A 17,235-nucleotide genomic window follows, 5' to 3' on the forward strand; every position below is an offset into this window, starting at 1 on the left:
CAAAAAAGTAGGAAAGATTGGAAGGAGGCACTTTCTTTTTCTTCTTCTTCTTCAAAATTTCTAGTGCAGCAGACTCAAAAGTCAGCTTGGAGCAGCTTGCTCTTACTTGCAGAGAGGGATGAATGCATGTGGTGTGGTCCTCCCTGGACATACCAGGCACTTTCATCCTGTTACATAGGCACCCCTTACAGGTGGGACATACAGTACGGGGCCAAAGGGCAAGGGGGGTGGGGAAAGGGCAGATTGGGAGGATATGTTGTGCTGAGGCTGCAAGACTGGCCCATGACTATTTTTGTGAGTAGTCTGGCTGCTTGCCACTGTGGCTGCCACCCAAGGTTCACGCCAGCAACAGAACCCAGTGATGTGTGGATGGCAGAGGCAGGGGTGCAATACATCGCCAGCATTTCCATCCCTATGTTCTGCCTTGTCTCAAGAACTGTGGCAGCAACTTTCCAGTAACAGGATATTATCACCAGGGCAATGGGCACAGCTCTTGGTCACACTACTGAGAAAGGCAGGACCCGTTGTTGGAGAAAGTGTGGGGACTCTAAAACAGCAGGGACTCTGCCCCTTGGAGACCTCACGTGCCAGGTGGCAGGGACCCCCAAGAGGGCCTCCGACAGTGGTTGGAAGACACCAAGGTCTTCCTTCCCAGTGCTTCGAGGGAGCAGCAGACAGGAAGGGAACATTAGGCAGCAGAGCCCATCCATGGAATGTGGTGGTGGGGAACGTGGAGTCAGCGCTGCTCAACACCCACTACACAAATAACAGTGCCATGGCCAAGCCCAAACCAAGCCCCCAATCCTCTCCATGCTGGATATTCAAGGAAAGGCTGGCCAGGCTCCTGTGCCACTCTACTCCTGTTCCCCAAGGCAGGGATAAGGCATGCTCTGAGCACTACACGGCTGTCTCCTGGTCCTCCCGCTGGATCATCTGGTAGTGCTGACGGTTTTCGAGGTAGGCAGCCAGGTCAGGGTCATTTGCCTTCTCAGCTCTGTGCTTGGGAGTGTCTCCCTGCAAGAGGGAAAACAAAAGGCAACAGCAAGTTATTTATTTTAATTTACTTATCTACTGCATTTGTGCCCTGCCTTTCCTCCAAGGGGCTCAAGTTGGCATCCTCTCTGCACCCCACCCCCACCCGATTCTATCCTCACAACTGCCCTGGGAAGGAGAAGCAGTGATTGGTCCAGGGACCTCCAGTGAGCTTCACGATGGAATGGAGTGGGGACCTGAAGTCTGACAACCCAAAATCCCAGCGGGCCTTCATCTCCTCTTCAGAGTAACCTGTGTGGCAGCAAATCTGCTGTGAGCCATTAAACTGAGTATTACCCAATTGCAAGATTTAGAGGCAAGCTTGAATTCCCACTATTGTTTATATAGGTGTTTAGGAATTTGTTTATTTACCCCATGTGAGCAACTTGCACCATCAATGAAATATTAAACACTAAGATCAACCATAGAATTGCAGATTCAAACAAAAGAAAAATATTTAAGAGCTCTTACTTAAAAGTAAGGTATTTGCCAGGGGCCAAAATGGCCTCAAAGTGGGTGCCAGGCAAGCTTTCCTAGGGTGAGCATCTCTCAGCCAGGGCATCACCACCAAAAGGGTCCTCTCCTTAGTAACCACCCACAAACATTGCATTTGGGGAGATCCTGCTTTTACTTTTAGGCTTCGTATCATCCCCATAGGCGCACATCTGGCTTTTGGGGGGTATTGCATGCGTGGGTCTTCATTCAGTCCCCCTCCCCTGCCATGAACACACTAGGAAAGACTAAGAGAAGTATCCAAGGACAGTGGAATGTGATATTCTGGGGTGGGAGAGGATGTGGAGGGGGAGAGAGAGAAGAAATCTCATCCTTTCTCCCCCTTTGAAGCCCCTTTTTACAATTTCTGCTGTCCTCAGAACAACACGGAAGGCAATCTTACTCGGCTACAAGTGATTGCCAAAGAAGAAGACTGCCAAAGAATGCTTTAAAATACATAGGTAATGATAAAGCTCAGAAACGTTATATTCTACTGAGCTTTAAAACTACCCAAAGATGCCACACCAGATAGCCAAATTCTACTATAAACAACACAATCACGGCTGAGCAGCATTTGGTGACTGTTTAAAGCCCTGGCGACATTATGTGTAATTTTCTGCACATGGGGTGGGGTAGGGAAGAGTCTGTAGGAAGGGACTTCCCACGAGTTAAGAGAAGCAAGCGAGGGCCTCTGGTATGGGCCTCTGGAGGGACATACGGCTTAGCCTGGAATATCTATGTGCAAATGCAAGCATGAGCAGAAAAAGACTCCGAGCCCTTAGAAAAACGTTTGTGGCTGAGATCTATTAAGTCGAGTGTTGCCTCAAGGAGGAGCAGGAGGAGGAGGGGCGAGACTGGAAACCAAAGGAGCATGTTGGGAAGGAATGCTTAGGGATCTCTGGGAGATTAACAGCTGACAGCTAGATAAGTCCTCAAGGACCTGTTTGCATGCTCCTGCCACCCCCCCTTCCCCCAAACCCAGTTGCTGGGAAAATAAAATAAAGGCCTGCGTTTGAATATCCTCACTACCAAATGCACTGACAGGAAAAACTGTGATTGCCTTGCACAGTTGTACAATGAAACCTTGCCATAGGCAGCTTATTTTCCTGGCCTGCAGAAGCCAGGATAATCCAAGCAAAAAGAGTGGGGGTGGGCTGGGGTGAGGTGTGTGTCTGGGGAGTGCCCTGAAATACCATCTCCTCCACCTCCCACCCCCACCAGCAGCCTTACTAGAGCTCCTGGTCCCTGCGGAGGCTCACATTTCACGAACTTATTGCAGCCATCTGGACTGCGTCCACTAATGAACTCCTACACTCCATAAAAAGCAAATCTGTTAACAGCTTTCAGCCATGTCTCCCCCCTCCCCCCTCTCCCATTCCACAAGCCTCTGCCCCCCCTTCCTCTCATTAACTACCCCCACCCTCCACCAGCGCAGAGCAAACTCTGCTGCTGAGAAAGGCCAAGGAAACCTGGCTCTCTGCCGTCTCCATTGAAAGTGGGGGAGGACAGGCCTTCTACGCTGGGCCCTCACATCCCAGTGGGGAGAAGGCAGCAAGGAAGGAAGGGACCCAGAGACAGTCGCCGGCCATATTTCACAGGGGTGCACAATGGTTTGGATGCAGAGGTTCTCTCTCTCTCACACACACACAAACAAACGTGCGCACAGAGTTGTAAATACAAGCACAAGCTCCACTGGCACCTCCCCCCTCCCCAAAAAGGATGGAGAGACAAAGGCAGAGCAAAGGTCATGCACAAACCTTCCCCACAAAGAGGAGACACAGGTTCACATGCAAGAAAAGAGAAGGCAGACATAGCTGTAGCACTGTACAAGGTACCACTGCCAGCACCAAACGTTTTGCTGAAGGAGAGATGATTTTCTCTTGCAACAAGGAAAACAAGCAGAGAGCTTCTCTACTTGACCATGCAGCATTTAAGCTTGGAATCAGAACTTCAAAGGCGCCTCCCCTCCACTGCCCCTGCAGCCGCATAATTCGATGATGGGGGCAACGTGGACCAAGTCTCTGCTCAAAACATGCTAGTACTATTGGTAAAGAATGAGGGCTCATAAATTCACACAATGCAGTTTCCTCTGTCTGCTTGAGAAGCAGCATGGGTTCCCAGCATATGCCTTATTAAAGTAGGTAGGCATGTTGAAACTTATGGCACGATGGTAGCCAGGCTGCGTTGTTCCCGTGGCAAATGCAGGAAGCCGTATTAAGAGAGGGTCACCAACCCAGACGTGTGTTCTGTCTCAGAAATGCAAACCCTGCTGGCTGGAGGGCCAGAACCCATTTCTATGAGCAGGGGGAAAGAGGCATTCTTACAGTGAAAAAGCCCTATAAGCTTCAGTATGCTGGCCAGTCTCAAAATATCATCTTCCTCTCTCACCTTGGTCCTCTTTTTCCCATTTCCATGGCTGCTCAAGTTCTGCTTCCAGCTAAAGTCACCTGATTCCTGAGCCATTGGCGAAAGGTTAGGGGAGCAAGCGAGTTGCCAAGAATTGGCTATAAAACAACTTCACGCAGTTGGCAAAGGGTTTTTATTGCTTGTCTGAAACGCTCCAATGCTTTTATAGCTCCATTAGCATCGACTTCGGTCAGGTGAACTCACAAGCCCCAGGAGCTTTTGGCTTCATGGCATGAAGCATCCCCACTGGCTGGGCTTATTGTTCAGCTTCGGGTCACAATAACCGGCTGGCAGAAAGGCATCTCAACTGGCCAGAGAATACATGTTTGCTTCTAGTCTGCCGCTGGCCAGCCCCTGGGAGCACTGGGACCAAGGGACAGTCTCAATTCCTTCTCCATCAAGAAGGAATTCTGGCACAGAGACGAAAGTGCATCTTGTGCATTGTACTCTAAGGTGCCCAGACTCTCTGACATCAAGCGATACTCCACTCGCGTATGGGGGGCAGAAGTTTACCCTACTGCTGTGGAGCTGCTCATTTGTATGCCTTTCCTGCTATGGTATCCCTCCCATGCAGGAGCCTTAATAGTCTACAGCTGGGAGAGAGGGAGAAGTCTACAGTGAGACTGTCCTTGCAGTGACCTCAGGGAGTAGAAAGAGGGGAAATGAGACATTCTGGCCCCTCATTTTGAGATAGAAAAAGCAACACTGGCAGCAGAAGAGATAAATTTAACTCTTTACAAAGCTGTTGAGCTCCAGCCCAAGCCCAGATCTACCTTCCAATTCAAATGCACATTATGTCTTTTCTCCCTTGGCTCAAAAGGTAAGCATTCTAGCTTTGTATTCCCCATTCTCTTCTCGGCCAGAAAAATCTCAGGGTCAGTTTACATGTTTTGCAGAATCTATCAGTGAAGGTCCCTCCACCCCACTGCTCTGCCCCAAAGTAAATCTACACTGCAGGACTTCACGTTGCAAATGATAGAAGTACTGTGTGCATTTGCTTATTTACATTTCCCCCTCCAGAAAAGAATATCTCCCTATACATAGAAAACTAGCATATCAGGGAGTCAACTAACCTCTGCTATTTTCCTTGGGACGCTATTGCTCTATGTCTAAGAAGTGTTTGCTTTGTTGTTGCTGCTGTTGCATATAATGGCCTGAAGCAATACATATCCATGGGAGACTTCGCCTGCCAAGCACAGAGGCTGCTCCCTAAGGTTTTGCTCTAGCCATTCCCAGTAAGCTCCTAGCTCAAGCTCTTACCTGCAGATCAGTTTTCATCAGTGAAGCTCCAGCCTCCACAATGTAATGGCAGATGGTACGCTGGCGGAGGGCTGCAGCCTGGTGCAAAACGGTCTCACCGCTGGAAAGAGAAGAGAATACAATGGGGGATCAGCATCAACAACAACCATGCTTAACCTACCTGCTCCAAAGAGCCAAGGGCTCCAGAAGAGGGCCTGGATGGAGCCAGTTCATTGCATTAATCTCTGCCTGGGCTTAGTGAGACCAAGAGGTGGGCAGAGTGCCATGCAAGGAGGTGGGGATGTTGGCTTCACCAGGCCCAGCCATTTTCTCTCAGAGGGCTGGGGTGTCAGGGAGAGACATCCTGGCCACCCCTCAGCCCTTCTCCCATCTTGATGTGAGCAATCATTCAGCCCAGACACTGAGGTCTATCTCTGAGGGCCTTCTGGCGGCTCCCTCCCTGTGAGAAGTGAGGTTACAGGGAACCAGGCAGAGGGCCTTCTTGGTAGTGGCGCCCGCCTTGTGGAACGCCCTCCCACCAGATGTCAAGGAAATAAACAACAGTCTGACTTTTAGAAGACATTGGATGGCAGCCATGTTTAGGGAAGTTTTTAATGTTTGATATTTTATTGCTATGATGATGATGATGATGGGAGCCGCCCAGAGTGGCTGGGGAAACCCAGCCAGATGGGTGGGGTATGTAAAAACAGCCAGCCTTCTGCCTCCTTCAGCAGCAGGCACTTATTGCTAGTAACAGAACACTAAAAACCAAAACAGAGCTTACTTTTCTTCTTCTGCAACATCCAGGATCTCTACAGGAGCTGGGGAGGAAGAGACAAAAGTAAAGCAATGAAGCCAGCCTGCCTGACATGAGCCACGCCACTCCTTATTCATTCCGCTGCAGATGGGAGAGCAGAGCCGACTCTCCCACTACGGCCTGGCAGAGCCCCTATGTAGGAGTTGGGGCTGCACATTTTTTTCATGGACATCAAAAGCCTTTGTGAAAATCAACCCCACAGCTGTTTTCCTATGTGAACAAACATTTTAATCTCCTTCAGCCATAAATTATATAGCACTCCGAATGAGCAGTGTTTACAGAACTTTTTTGCATTCACTCCACCACAGCCCTTAAAAGATGCCATTATTTGCGGTCTAAATGTGAGAGAGGGCTTTTAAATCTTGATTTTGGAAGATTTGGGGGTAGAGGGAGAGGGAAGCCAGCAAGGTGACCTGGGGTAGGATCCCAGGCTACCTATGGCATATGAGAGGGGCTGCTGCTGCTGGTGGTGATGATAGCTAGAGTGAAAACCAGGCAGGTAAGTAGGCCAGATGTGAATCAGAGACATGCATGTGTGTTGGTGTGTATGCAGATGCAGTATTTTTCAACCCAGTGGAAGGACTACTTCCTTTCTAATGAATGGCTACCGAGGTTCTTCTAAGTGCAAACCCATTTTGGAAGAAAATACCTCCCTATTTTCAAAACCTCCCCCCCCCCCCCGTTTTTGCACACAGCCACTCTCAATTCCTTGGTGGGGTCAAAACTGTAGTACAACGTTCTTGGTGCAACCCAGTGTACCACTTACTATAGTGACAATTAAGGAGAGCATCGTTGATCCCATTTTACAGATGGAAAGCTGAGGCTAAAGTAATAGTGACTCTGCACAAGGTCATACAGTGCACTCAGAGTTAAAGATGAGAACCTATGTGAAAATTCACAACCTTTAATTCCTGGACTGCACCGATATTTGATTCTAACACTCACAGCCATCCTATGAAACTAACACAACAAAACAACCCAGTGCCTTTTCTGGTCTGGCTTACCATTTTCAATTATGTATTTGACAATCTCCTTGCTCCCTGATTTGACGGCATGATGTAGAACAGTTTGGCCTGTCTGATCGCGCATCATCAAATCCCTGCCAGCCTTGTGCAGTTCTTTGAACTGCGGGAAGAAAGAACAACTTGAGATGAGCTAGACTCTTGTGAAGCAGGTTTTAAATCGAGGTGGCTTTCACAAAAGGTTAAAAACAACCCAGCAAAGATCAAGAGCAATTCATTTATAAAAAAAAAAGGTTAACAGCTGAAGACCACTCAGAAAAGATGTTGTGTCAGGCAGAAGCATTAAAAAAAGGCTTTTCCAAACAGGTATGTGTTAATCATTTTAAAAGGTAGTAGTAATGAACATAACCAGAGCTACGATGGCCTACCCTTGTCACCAATGTAAAACTCTTCTCATACTATGGGCATATGGAGAAAGTTGGGATAGCTCAGTTTGTAGAGCATGAGACTCTTAATCTCAGGGTTGTGGGTTTGAGCCCCACATTGGGTTACAGATTCCTGGCCTGCATTGCAGGGGGTCGGAGTAGATGACCCTTTTCGGTCCCTTCCAACTCTACAATTCTGTGATTCTATTAAAAGGATCTCTTTGTAAAACAAGGTAAACACAGACTCACATAGGTGCATAATTATGCACCGTAGTAAGTTTAGAAGGAAGAGAAAAACGTAATTTTTATTTTTTAAAAACCAGCACATGGTGAGAAATCACTCACTCTTCTTTGGTTACTTGCTCCTATAAAATGTACCTTATGGGGTTAAAACAGACACATCACCATTGAAAAGTCACTAATAAAGGAATCCCATGGTTGACTCTGTCTATTGCCAGAGTCACTTTCAAGGCCATTGAATTAAAAAAAATAAAATACTTCCAAACTCTGAATCTGATGTGAATGAAACAGAACATAGCAAGAGCCCTACTGGATGAAACCAAAAAGACTGTCTAGCCTAGCATCCCATTCCCATTGGCCAACCTGAAGCTTGCATGCTGGACAGAAGTGCAATTGCCTTCTCCTGCTGTTATTCCTCAGCAACCAGCACACTGCATCTGATTCTGGAGATAGTATGCAGCAGTCATGCCTAGTAGACACTGATAGCTTTATTCGCCATTAATTTGTCTAACTCACTTTCAGCCATCCATGTTGGTGGTCATCACCACATCTTGTAGTGAGAAGCACTGCAGAGCATCACACTTCAGGGTGAAATTTCTCTCTATGCAAAACATTGTCCTGGTTTGCACATAATGCTAAACGGTGGTTTATTAGACCATGGCTTATCATTACATGTGAACCCATCCCACTAACTGTGGTTTGTTTGTTATGGTTAAAGGTCGCTCATTAACCATGGTTTGTAGTTGGTTTAGAAATCTTTGTTAACATTAACTATAGCTTCATATTATTATGAACCCGGACCTCCTACTTCACTATACTTGAGGAGCCATCACTGTGGCAAAGTTAGAGCCATGAGTGAAGAGCGGCAAAGTATTCAAGCAGCTCTCAAGGCTCCACTTCTCTTACTGCTGCTGTTAACTATTCTTTGATGAAATAAACCAAGCTTCAAGTGATAAGTCTGCCAGAAACCCCAGCTGTAAGTATGGCTTCTTATTTATTAGATTTATTGCGCACTCCTCAACACGACGTCTCATAAAGGATTACACAAATACAAAATACAAATTGAAAACAGATTTTAAAAAACAAGCAAACCATGGTTTAGTGTTATGTGCAAACCAGGCAATGGTGTTAAATAATCCAAAATTCTATCAGAATAGGTACCAGGAGTACAATCTGATATATGTTTCCTAGCGGGGGTCACTATGGGTATGTGTCTACGTTGTGAGACTGCCAACGTAGTTCAAAAGGAGGAGCAAGTTGTCTCTACGCAGAAGTAACCCCAAGCCAATCTCACTCCTGATTGTAGTAGGGATGGGTGTGGGATGCAGTGAGGATCCTATAAGGAACATTCAAAATGGTACTGATCTTCATGCGCACACCATCTAGGCAGTCTGATCAGATAACTAAGCACCAGTGTTTTTAAGCTACCAAGGTGTGCTTGTGGTATCCTGACAGGCATAGAAGGTTCCCTCAGTAGGATGTTCACTGGGCACAGGAAAATAATCCTTAAAAGCAAGCCTTCATTGCCGGAAGTTATCCACTGGTGATGGCTAACAAGCAGGTTGTTATCAAAAAGCTAGATGGCGCTACCAGGCGGTTGCAGTAATAGCATCATCATTGTATCTGACCTTAGTCAGAGATAGGGAGACAATGCCATGGCAAAGGTTACCAGACCCTCCCTAGCTCTGCAGCTTAGTTTTTAGCACATGGTAGCTGTTACCTTGTGGAAATCGTTATTCTTGGCAGCATCTATCAAAGCATCATCTGCAAGAAGGAGACACAGGTTCAGGGTTACAAAACCAAGCAGGAGAGCAGGGAGAAGATAGTGAGGGTCAGAGTGGGCAGACTGGCCAAGAGACAGCAACTGGAAGCACTCCCACCATGTGAGCTAATGAAGAAAAGGTCATGCTCATTACCCAGGGACCTCAAGGGAGATTGCCTGTGACTTATCTGCCCACTAAGATGTCTGGACAGTAAAAGGCAGTGGTGTACCGCTGCCAAACATCCTCTACACCTCTAGACTTTTCTGACCTGCAGTTGGAGCTGTCTGGAGTTTGGGAGATGGAAGGACAAGGGTGGAACAGAGAGACCACAACCCAGAGTGGTGATACTTAGCATAAACACAGAACGATTTATGTTAATTCAGCATTTGTTGAGTATGCATTATCTCATTTTACTGTTTGGCTTTCCTCCTATTGCTGCTCTCCTCTTATTTACAAAGAGCGTCTGTGCTTGTGGATGCGTGTGCACAAACACGTGAAAGTGTATTTGCATGTGAGAGGGAGAGATGACATGTGCATGTCTTGTGGACCATCACTGAATTTGATCTGCCACAGAGTGCCATGAAGGTACTGAGCAACTGAGAGAATGAGAGGGATCTCTGGAGTTTGGAAGGCACCAAAAGTTGCCGTGAGGGCCCAGGCATGCATCAAGGAGGACTCACAGCTCCATAAAACCCACTGATGAATAGAAGGAACAAATAATGAAGGGAAGTCAGAGGGGTATTGGGGTGGGGTGGGGAGTGGGAGAGGCAAGACAACGCAGTGATGTATGGAAGGAAAGAAACATTCCAGCAGAGGGGAGGACAATTTGTCAAAGATAACTTGAAACCCGCAGGCCAATGAACAGCGAGCACGAAGAGGTGAAGGAGAAAGGGTGAGTGGAGGAGGGGGAAAGCAAGTGTCCCCGAGGGGAAGGCGTTTGGGGATGCCTCTCCATCAGTGACTCACTCACACTTCCAGGAATTAAGCGCTATTCAAGCTCCAGGAAAACATTTTCCATTTGCTCAACTGAGAGAGGCCTCTGAACTTTGCTCGCACATCCTGGAACCCTCACTGGTGCCTGGCAGAGACTAACCCTGCTCCCCAGCTCCCAAATCTCTACAGGTGGGAGATTAACTCTGCACCACGATGTTATTTCCTGACAGATTTTACAAATGAGGTGAAGAAGGAAGGTGGCTTGTTAAGTCAACGGGTGTCAGGTCTCGCCCAGCTAGTCATTCCTGCAGCTGCTCCCCGGAAGGAATTCCCTGGTCGGGGCCTCTCTGCAGCACTCAATCCATACTGCAGCAGGGATGAAGGTACTAAGGAACCAATTGAAGGTACGAAGGAACCAATTGAAGGTACTAAGGAACCAATCACCCTGCACGCCAATGCACACAGAAGCTCTCGGCCAAATCCGTCCCAAGCTGTACTGAAAAAAATCTTTCATTCCATCCTAACCTTTTGAGGCCTCACCTTTCTGTGCAAGCACAATTGCGACACACACACACACACACCCTCCATCAATATGCATATTCAGATATGCACATTGAACTGATGCTTCCCAGGATTAGGTCATCAAGTTCCAACATCAACTCCCTCAATCACTGGATAGTAGCCCCATATACCCTGAGCTGAAAAAATGTGTATTTTGACTAGGAATGGCTACCAAAGCAGCTACCATGTTCCAAAAAAGCTCCTCTAACCACCAGAACTCAATTTGTCCTGGAGGACCAGCTCCCACCCTTCCCAATAGTAGAGAAGCCACTACTATGTGAACATTCTGGACTAATGTGGAGAACAGTCTGTGTGAGTAAAATCTAGAAGGGCATATTAAAATGCTACATGGAAAACCATCTGCAGCATTTCACTGAAAGTGACGCTGTGTTTTACAGAAGTTAAATGTAACGTTAGACCAGGGGGTGGGGGACTGGGAGGCATGAAAATGGAGCACACAAAATTACAGGTTAGCATTCAATAATTGAGATAAGAAGGAGATATGCTGAAGGAGCACACTAAGAGTAAAACAGTCTCACCTTTGAGGGAATTGCAGCTCCCCATTTCTGAGCTGGGGAAAAAAAAAAGAGAAAATCAAAGCTAAGAGACTAGGTCCTTCCTAAAGCAGCTCTCTCCATCTGCTCAGCTCACCAAGAACTCTCTACCTGTCTAATTTGAAAGGGCCAATAATAGAATTAGCTGTGCTATATCAGGAATTCAGATTTCTATTCTGCTTTGCTCCATATGATAGATCCAGATGAGGGAAGCGCAGAACTGAGGTATATAGCAGGGAATTCACATCCTAGCCATCTTAGTCCTGTTCCTCTTTTTGTACCAGCTTTGTTTACATCTGCCTCCCTTTCCAGTATCAGCATAGCAGTCACGCTGCAACCCTGGCTTCGTATGCCATAAGATCTATCGGCCACATGATAGTGAGTCAACTTCCATCCTACGAAGGTTAAAACAGATGAACTAATCGACAGCTCATCCTGGCACATCAATGTCAACAGTGTAAGACTCCCTATGCCAAAGCATTCTCCCCACCTTCACATTGAAACAGAAAGCAAACAGAAGAGGAATAACGACTGCCTGAAGGTTGAACTCTCATCCTCCGACCTGCACCCATCCTTAAGCTATTCTTCCTTGGGGTCCTTCCCTCAACCTCGCCTGGTCTTTCTTACCTCCAGGCACTAAGCAGACAGCCTCACCTGGAGACTGGTGTGGATGTTGGTGAACCTGGGAGAGCAACGTTTTGCCTTATCGGTGTTGAGGGCACATCAACAAGGTCAGGCATGGCAGGAGATGTGCCCACTGTCTGGGTGCGCACCAGTTCTGGGTCCAACACAAAAAGCTCATCCTGAGAGATCTCCGTCACATAGTTGAGATGTTCCTGAGAAAGTACAAGTCAATCATTTTATGGATAGGATTTCTTCATGGTAAACAGTTATTAAAGAAGGGGTCTCTGTGTGTATTTTAAGATAATATGCAATGTGGATTTTCAAGATGGGAGTTCAGCGATTTGAACAAAATCCTGGGAAATTTGTTTTTTTTCCTTAAAAGAAAGCAAGATTTCAATTTTGTTGGTCGTGGGAACAGGACAGGAGATATAAGAAAATTTGCCTCCATAAATTTAGAAAAAACATAAAGGATACAGAATCCAAAGTGGAATTTTGGCAATCTGTTTATATAATATATATTCTCTCCAACTCTGCTCTCTGCTTATCCAACAGATTCAGTTCTATTTTCCTAGTCCCCAGAAAAAAAGAGAAAAACCCAGACAAAGCGACAGTTACAAATTCTACAATGAAAATTATACTGAAAATTGGAAATTTGTGCACCAATTTATTTCTATTGAAGAATTGTAGCTCTTTTGTTTCAGAATTTTAAACATAACAAAGCTCCAGATCTCGTGGCCACAACTGTGAATCATGCATTCTATGGTTTACAGATGTAATACACTAGCACTACAGGGAAACTATGTAATGTCACTGGGGACAAATAAATAATCACTTTTATTTCAGGTCTAATGTATGTACTAGCCTTTCCAAACCTCCCTAGTTTCCTGGGCATTATTCTCTAGTGACACGCCACCCTAAATATTTATTTTTGGATGCACAGAAAATGAAAATATCTGACCTCAAGACTGAATCCCTTTATTAAATAAATATAATGGCAGGGGCCTATGGTATTCTGAAGGAAATGAAAACCAAGTTGCAAACAGCAATGTATTCCATGGGCAGCATGCAGGCAGAGAATCTCAGATTCCACAGTCTCTTGGGAACAAACTGGAACTCACCTGGGCACGGTCTATTCTGTAAAACCGATCGGCTGTAGTTGCTACAAGAGAGGAAGAGAAGGACACGGAGTGTTTAGCATCTATATATAGCCCCAGTGTATTCAAAGAAATTCACGTAACATCTTAGCAACCCTTACAATAACTGTGTGATATAGATCCAATATTAGCTCTGCACCTGGACTATGAGGGTGATAAAGCAGAGCATGGTTATAAATCAGAGATTAATAGCATACTTAAGGACACCTAGTGAGTTCTCACCTGAGGGGAGATTTGAACCAGAGACAATCCCTGATTTATAGCTCGGTCTCTTACATTACAATCCTATATATGTCTACTCAGAAGACAGTTTCAAAGGGCTTACTACTGGGTAAGTTAGTATAGAACTGCAACCTTAGTCACTCTCAAATTTGGGTTAGTGGAACTAACTAGAGAGAGGAGAGGAAAAGCAGAACTAGTTCATGAATTATACTTGATGCATATCAAGCATGTCAGCTGTAAAAGGGAGGTATATATGACACAACAGCAAAATATTCCAAAGTGACAGAGTGCTATTGTACTTTGTTCAGCTTGCCAGACAGTTGTCTCCTCCACCCCTTGTGGGCCAGGTGGGGGAGACAGGTGGGCATACCTATCAATCACCTGAGACCTTTTGTTTCTGCATGTGGGGGTCTTCAGTCTCCACCCCTCAAAGCACTATCTTGCCCAGAGCAATGCTTTACAATCTTTACTGTGGCTACTTTTGAGAAAACAATTCATGGCTTCAGTGAATGCCCACTGCCCTTTAGGATGGCAGGTTTAGCAACATTCCAACTCAAAAATACCTAGTGGGAATCCAGGATTATTTTAATTTTTTGTTTCTTTTTGTATGACTGTTGTTTGATGAAATATGCCCAAATGATTTGCATCTCTTCATGTATTTCCATATGTACTGAATTGTGGGGGGCAATGGCCTTGAGCAGTAAATTGTTATCTTCCCCACAACTTTGAAAGGGGTTTCTGATGATCAGGTAATCAGCTGATTGTCACATCTTACAAACAACAACAACCTTCCAAGTGCTATTTTGCTCAGTCCTTTGAAAGAAGCTTTGCCTTCGCAACCAATAAGTTGTTTAGGCACTGGGCTTGCAAGTTCCTCACCCCTGCTGTAAGCCCTCCAGATCTTATCAAGGAGGGCCATGAATGCTGGTTGTTACCAGGACCATTTGTGGTGACTATGCTGCAAGCTGGCAGGCAGCGATCCAAGAGACACTTGTAAGAATGGAACAGCTGCATTTCACATAGTACCGACAACAACAGAAGACAACTTTCCAAAATGCAGCTGCTGAATCTTCATCACAGAAATACTACCTTGAGGGAACATGAGCAAATGAGCGACAACATTGCATTTACTTTGCTATAATCAGATTATTTGGCAAGGACCTTCCATTTGAGCAGTAGTGCCCTTTAGCATCAAAGGACCAACTAAACCCAAACAATATATATGCAGACAGGATGTTACCACGAGCAACAGATAGAAAGGCAATTAAAGGGGGTCCCCCAAAAAAACTTTTTTTTGTGCCACCAGAAGTAAAGAGTACTTTTTTTGTATGCTGAGCAGCAGAGGGAAGTTTCCCAAATCTGCTTTGCAGCTGCTGTGGGACTTCCCTGTGCATTTGGATGATCTGCTTGCAGGTGTGGGAACTCTTGCCCTTCGCAACACAATGATCCACATTTAAGAAGTCGCCATGGGAGTTTGCGTATCTTCCATATTGTGAGGATACACAATACATTTACCGTATATAAATGGTACACACCGAGTCAACTGGATAGCTTCTAAAGTTCTGACCTTGGTACTGGCAAAATTGACTTCCTAGCCAATATATAGATCTCTCTCTGTTTGGGTAGCTTAACTACTTCTTTTCTCATGCACTCTGGTTGGATCAATAGACAGATGGAGCAAGTAGATAGGATTATCCTAACCAAGGTATTGCCAATCCTTCTCGTCACAGAGCACCTGTCAGATGCTTTAAAAAATCACATTGGCAGAGCAATCCAAACTGTGGCTGGACAAAGAGCAGGGAGTAGCTGAATGTACAGCTCCATTGCTCCAACAGACATGCAGAAGGCAGGCAGGTGGAGAGGCAAAAGCTTGAGTTTACACCAGCCTAGTCCTGCTGTAATGATCAGGCCTAGATTGAGTGTGATGCCATCAAATGGTAGCAGTGGGGCTGGGCTAGGGTCTAGGGCCAGCCCGGCTCCTCTCTGCCCCTGAATTGCCCGTTTTGGAGCTGTGTGTGGGTTGCCACCAGCAAGAAACCACCAATGGTCTTTCCAACCTCCCTCTCTTTCAGCAGGCGGAATGAGGAGCAGGCACTGGCAGAGGCCAGAAGTTGTTCTGGGCTGGCACCTCTGCTCCACTCAACCCACTTTGCAGCAGATTGGGGTTTGGATTGCCCCCTAAGCACCTGCTGCCTTCTTTCTCCTTTTGCCAGTGGCGGATTAAATTCTCCTGCTTTCTCCTCATTGCAAGAAGTGAAGTTACAGGAAACCAGGCAGAGGGTCTTCTTGGTAGTTGCACCTGCCCTCTCATCAGATGTCAAGGAAATAAACATCTATCTGATTTTTAGAAGACATTTGAAGGCAGGGAGGTTTTTAAATGTTTGAGGTTTTAATATTTTGTTGGGGGAAACCCAGTCAGATGAGCAGCATATAAATAATTATTATTACGCAAAAGGCATTGGTAAAATATGCAGAAGATTTTGAGGTACACAGCTGTATGATTATGGGAGTGGGGCCAAATAAAACAAATATACATCCATTGGAACAGGCCCCCAAATACTCTCAATTTGTTCACTGTATAACTATGATCTGAGGACTCCTGGGGGCTGTGATCCGAGGGTAAGCTGGGGTGGAAAGAGACAAAGGACTACAGCCCAGGTAAGTTGACCCTGTTGCATTATGGGAGTTCTCCATAAGGCTGAGGAGGTAAGTGTTCAGACTGAGGTTGCTATGGCTGGGCCCTACAAAGACCGGGGAATTCTCCTTGGGAATAGAGCAGAAATAGTGAGGGGAGGGAGGGGTGTCCATGACACAAGCCAGAACAGATTAGAGGAGTGAAAGAGCCTCGTTTATCCTGTCCTGGGGAGAGATTTACAGCCACAGAACTGTTGATGAAGGCCAGTAATTCAACCATTTTAATGAGCCTGCATTGCCCTTGAATGCCACTCCAACCTTTTTTCTTCCAACGCATTTTCCTCAGTTTGGAACATGCTGCTGGGAAACTGGCAGAAAAGAAGAAAATAATCTGCAGCAACCATATCTGAGAATGGGCTCCTCCTCGTGATATGTGGTGCACACAAGAGACTCCCCCCCCAGTGGGACCCATAATCATACACACAACAGCAATGCTGGCAATCTTATCCCTTTCCCTCTGGATCAGAGGCTACGTAATGATGTGATTTGGAAGAGCGATTTCCTCTTATTCTGGAGAGAGCAAGGGGCTGGGACAGGGTGAGAGGGAAGCTAACAGTTTTGCAGCTGACTCGGATTCAAAGGTCAGCACCATACTATTCCTTGAGATCTGCGCTGGGGAGTGACTGGAAGGGATCTAAAAAATAAAAATAAATAACATCAGACAACTGGGAGGGGGAGACTGGGAAAAGGCAAAATGGGACGAGGAGGAAAGTAGTTTGAAGGGAGGGTTTGTCCTTCAGGCTGTAAACACAAAAGGCGCTTGAGGTCAAATCATTCCCTAGCACGTCAAGACGTAAGAATTTAAAAAGAGCCTCCCTGGATCAGGGAGCCATCTAGTTCTGCACCCTGTTCGTAGATTGGCCAACCAGATGCCTGGGCCCTCACTCCTACTTGTGATTTCCAGCAACGGGCATTCAGAGGCATATTGCCTCTGTCAATGGAGGCAGAGTCCAGCCTTCATGGCTAGTAGCCATCCACAGCCTCATCTCCCACGATTTGCCTGATTCTCTTTTAAAGCCATCAGAGTTGAGGACTGTCATTACTTCCTGCGGGGTGAGTTCCAGAGTTTAACTAAGCGCTACGTGATAGGTTGGCATCACTCCAACCCACCCATGTT

General features: G+C 46.1%; 1 protein-coding gene across 9 annotated transcripts in view; it reads right to left on the reverse strand.

Annotated features, from left to right (window-relative positions):
* Positions 1–667: 667 nt before the first annotated feature.
* The window catches only part of DGKZ (diacylglycerol kinase zeta), a 137,566-nt gene continuing 120,998 nt past the window's right edge, over positions 668–17,235 (reverse strand). For all 9 annotated transcript variants that reach the window (XM_053387126.1, XM_053387160.1, XM_053387136.1 and 6 more), the window contains 8 exons: positions 13,167–13,207; positions 12,079–12,260; positions 11,410–11,441; positions 9,334–9,377; positions 6,991–7,111; positions 5,954–5,990; positions 5,191–5,290; positions 668–1,014 (listed from right to left, as the gene is read on the reverse strand). In XM_053387126.1, coding sequence (XP_053243101.1) covers positions 898–1,014; positions 5,191–5,290; positions 5,954–5,990; positions 6,991–7,111; positions 9,334–9,377; positions 11,410–11,441; positions 12,079–12,260; positions 13,167–13,207 — 674 coding nt within the window. In that variant the 3' untranslated portion in view covers positions 668–897. The remainder of the gene's footprint in view (positions 1,015–5,190; positions 5,291–5,953; positions 5,991–6,990; positions 7,112–9,333; positions 9,378–11,409; positions 11,442–12,078; positions 12,261–13,166; positions 13,208–17,235) is intronic.

This window comes from Podarcis raffonei, chromosome 1 (assembly GCF_027172205.1).
Source record: "Podarcis raffonei isolate rPodRaf1 chromosome 1, rPodRaf1.pri, whole genome shotgun sequence".
NCBI classification, from domain to species: Eukaryota; Metazoa; Chordata; class Lepidosauria; order Squamata; family Lacertidae; genus Podarcis; species Podarcis raffonei.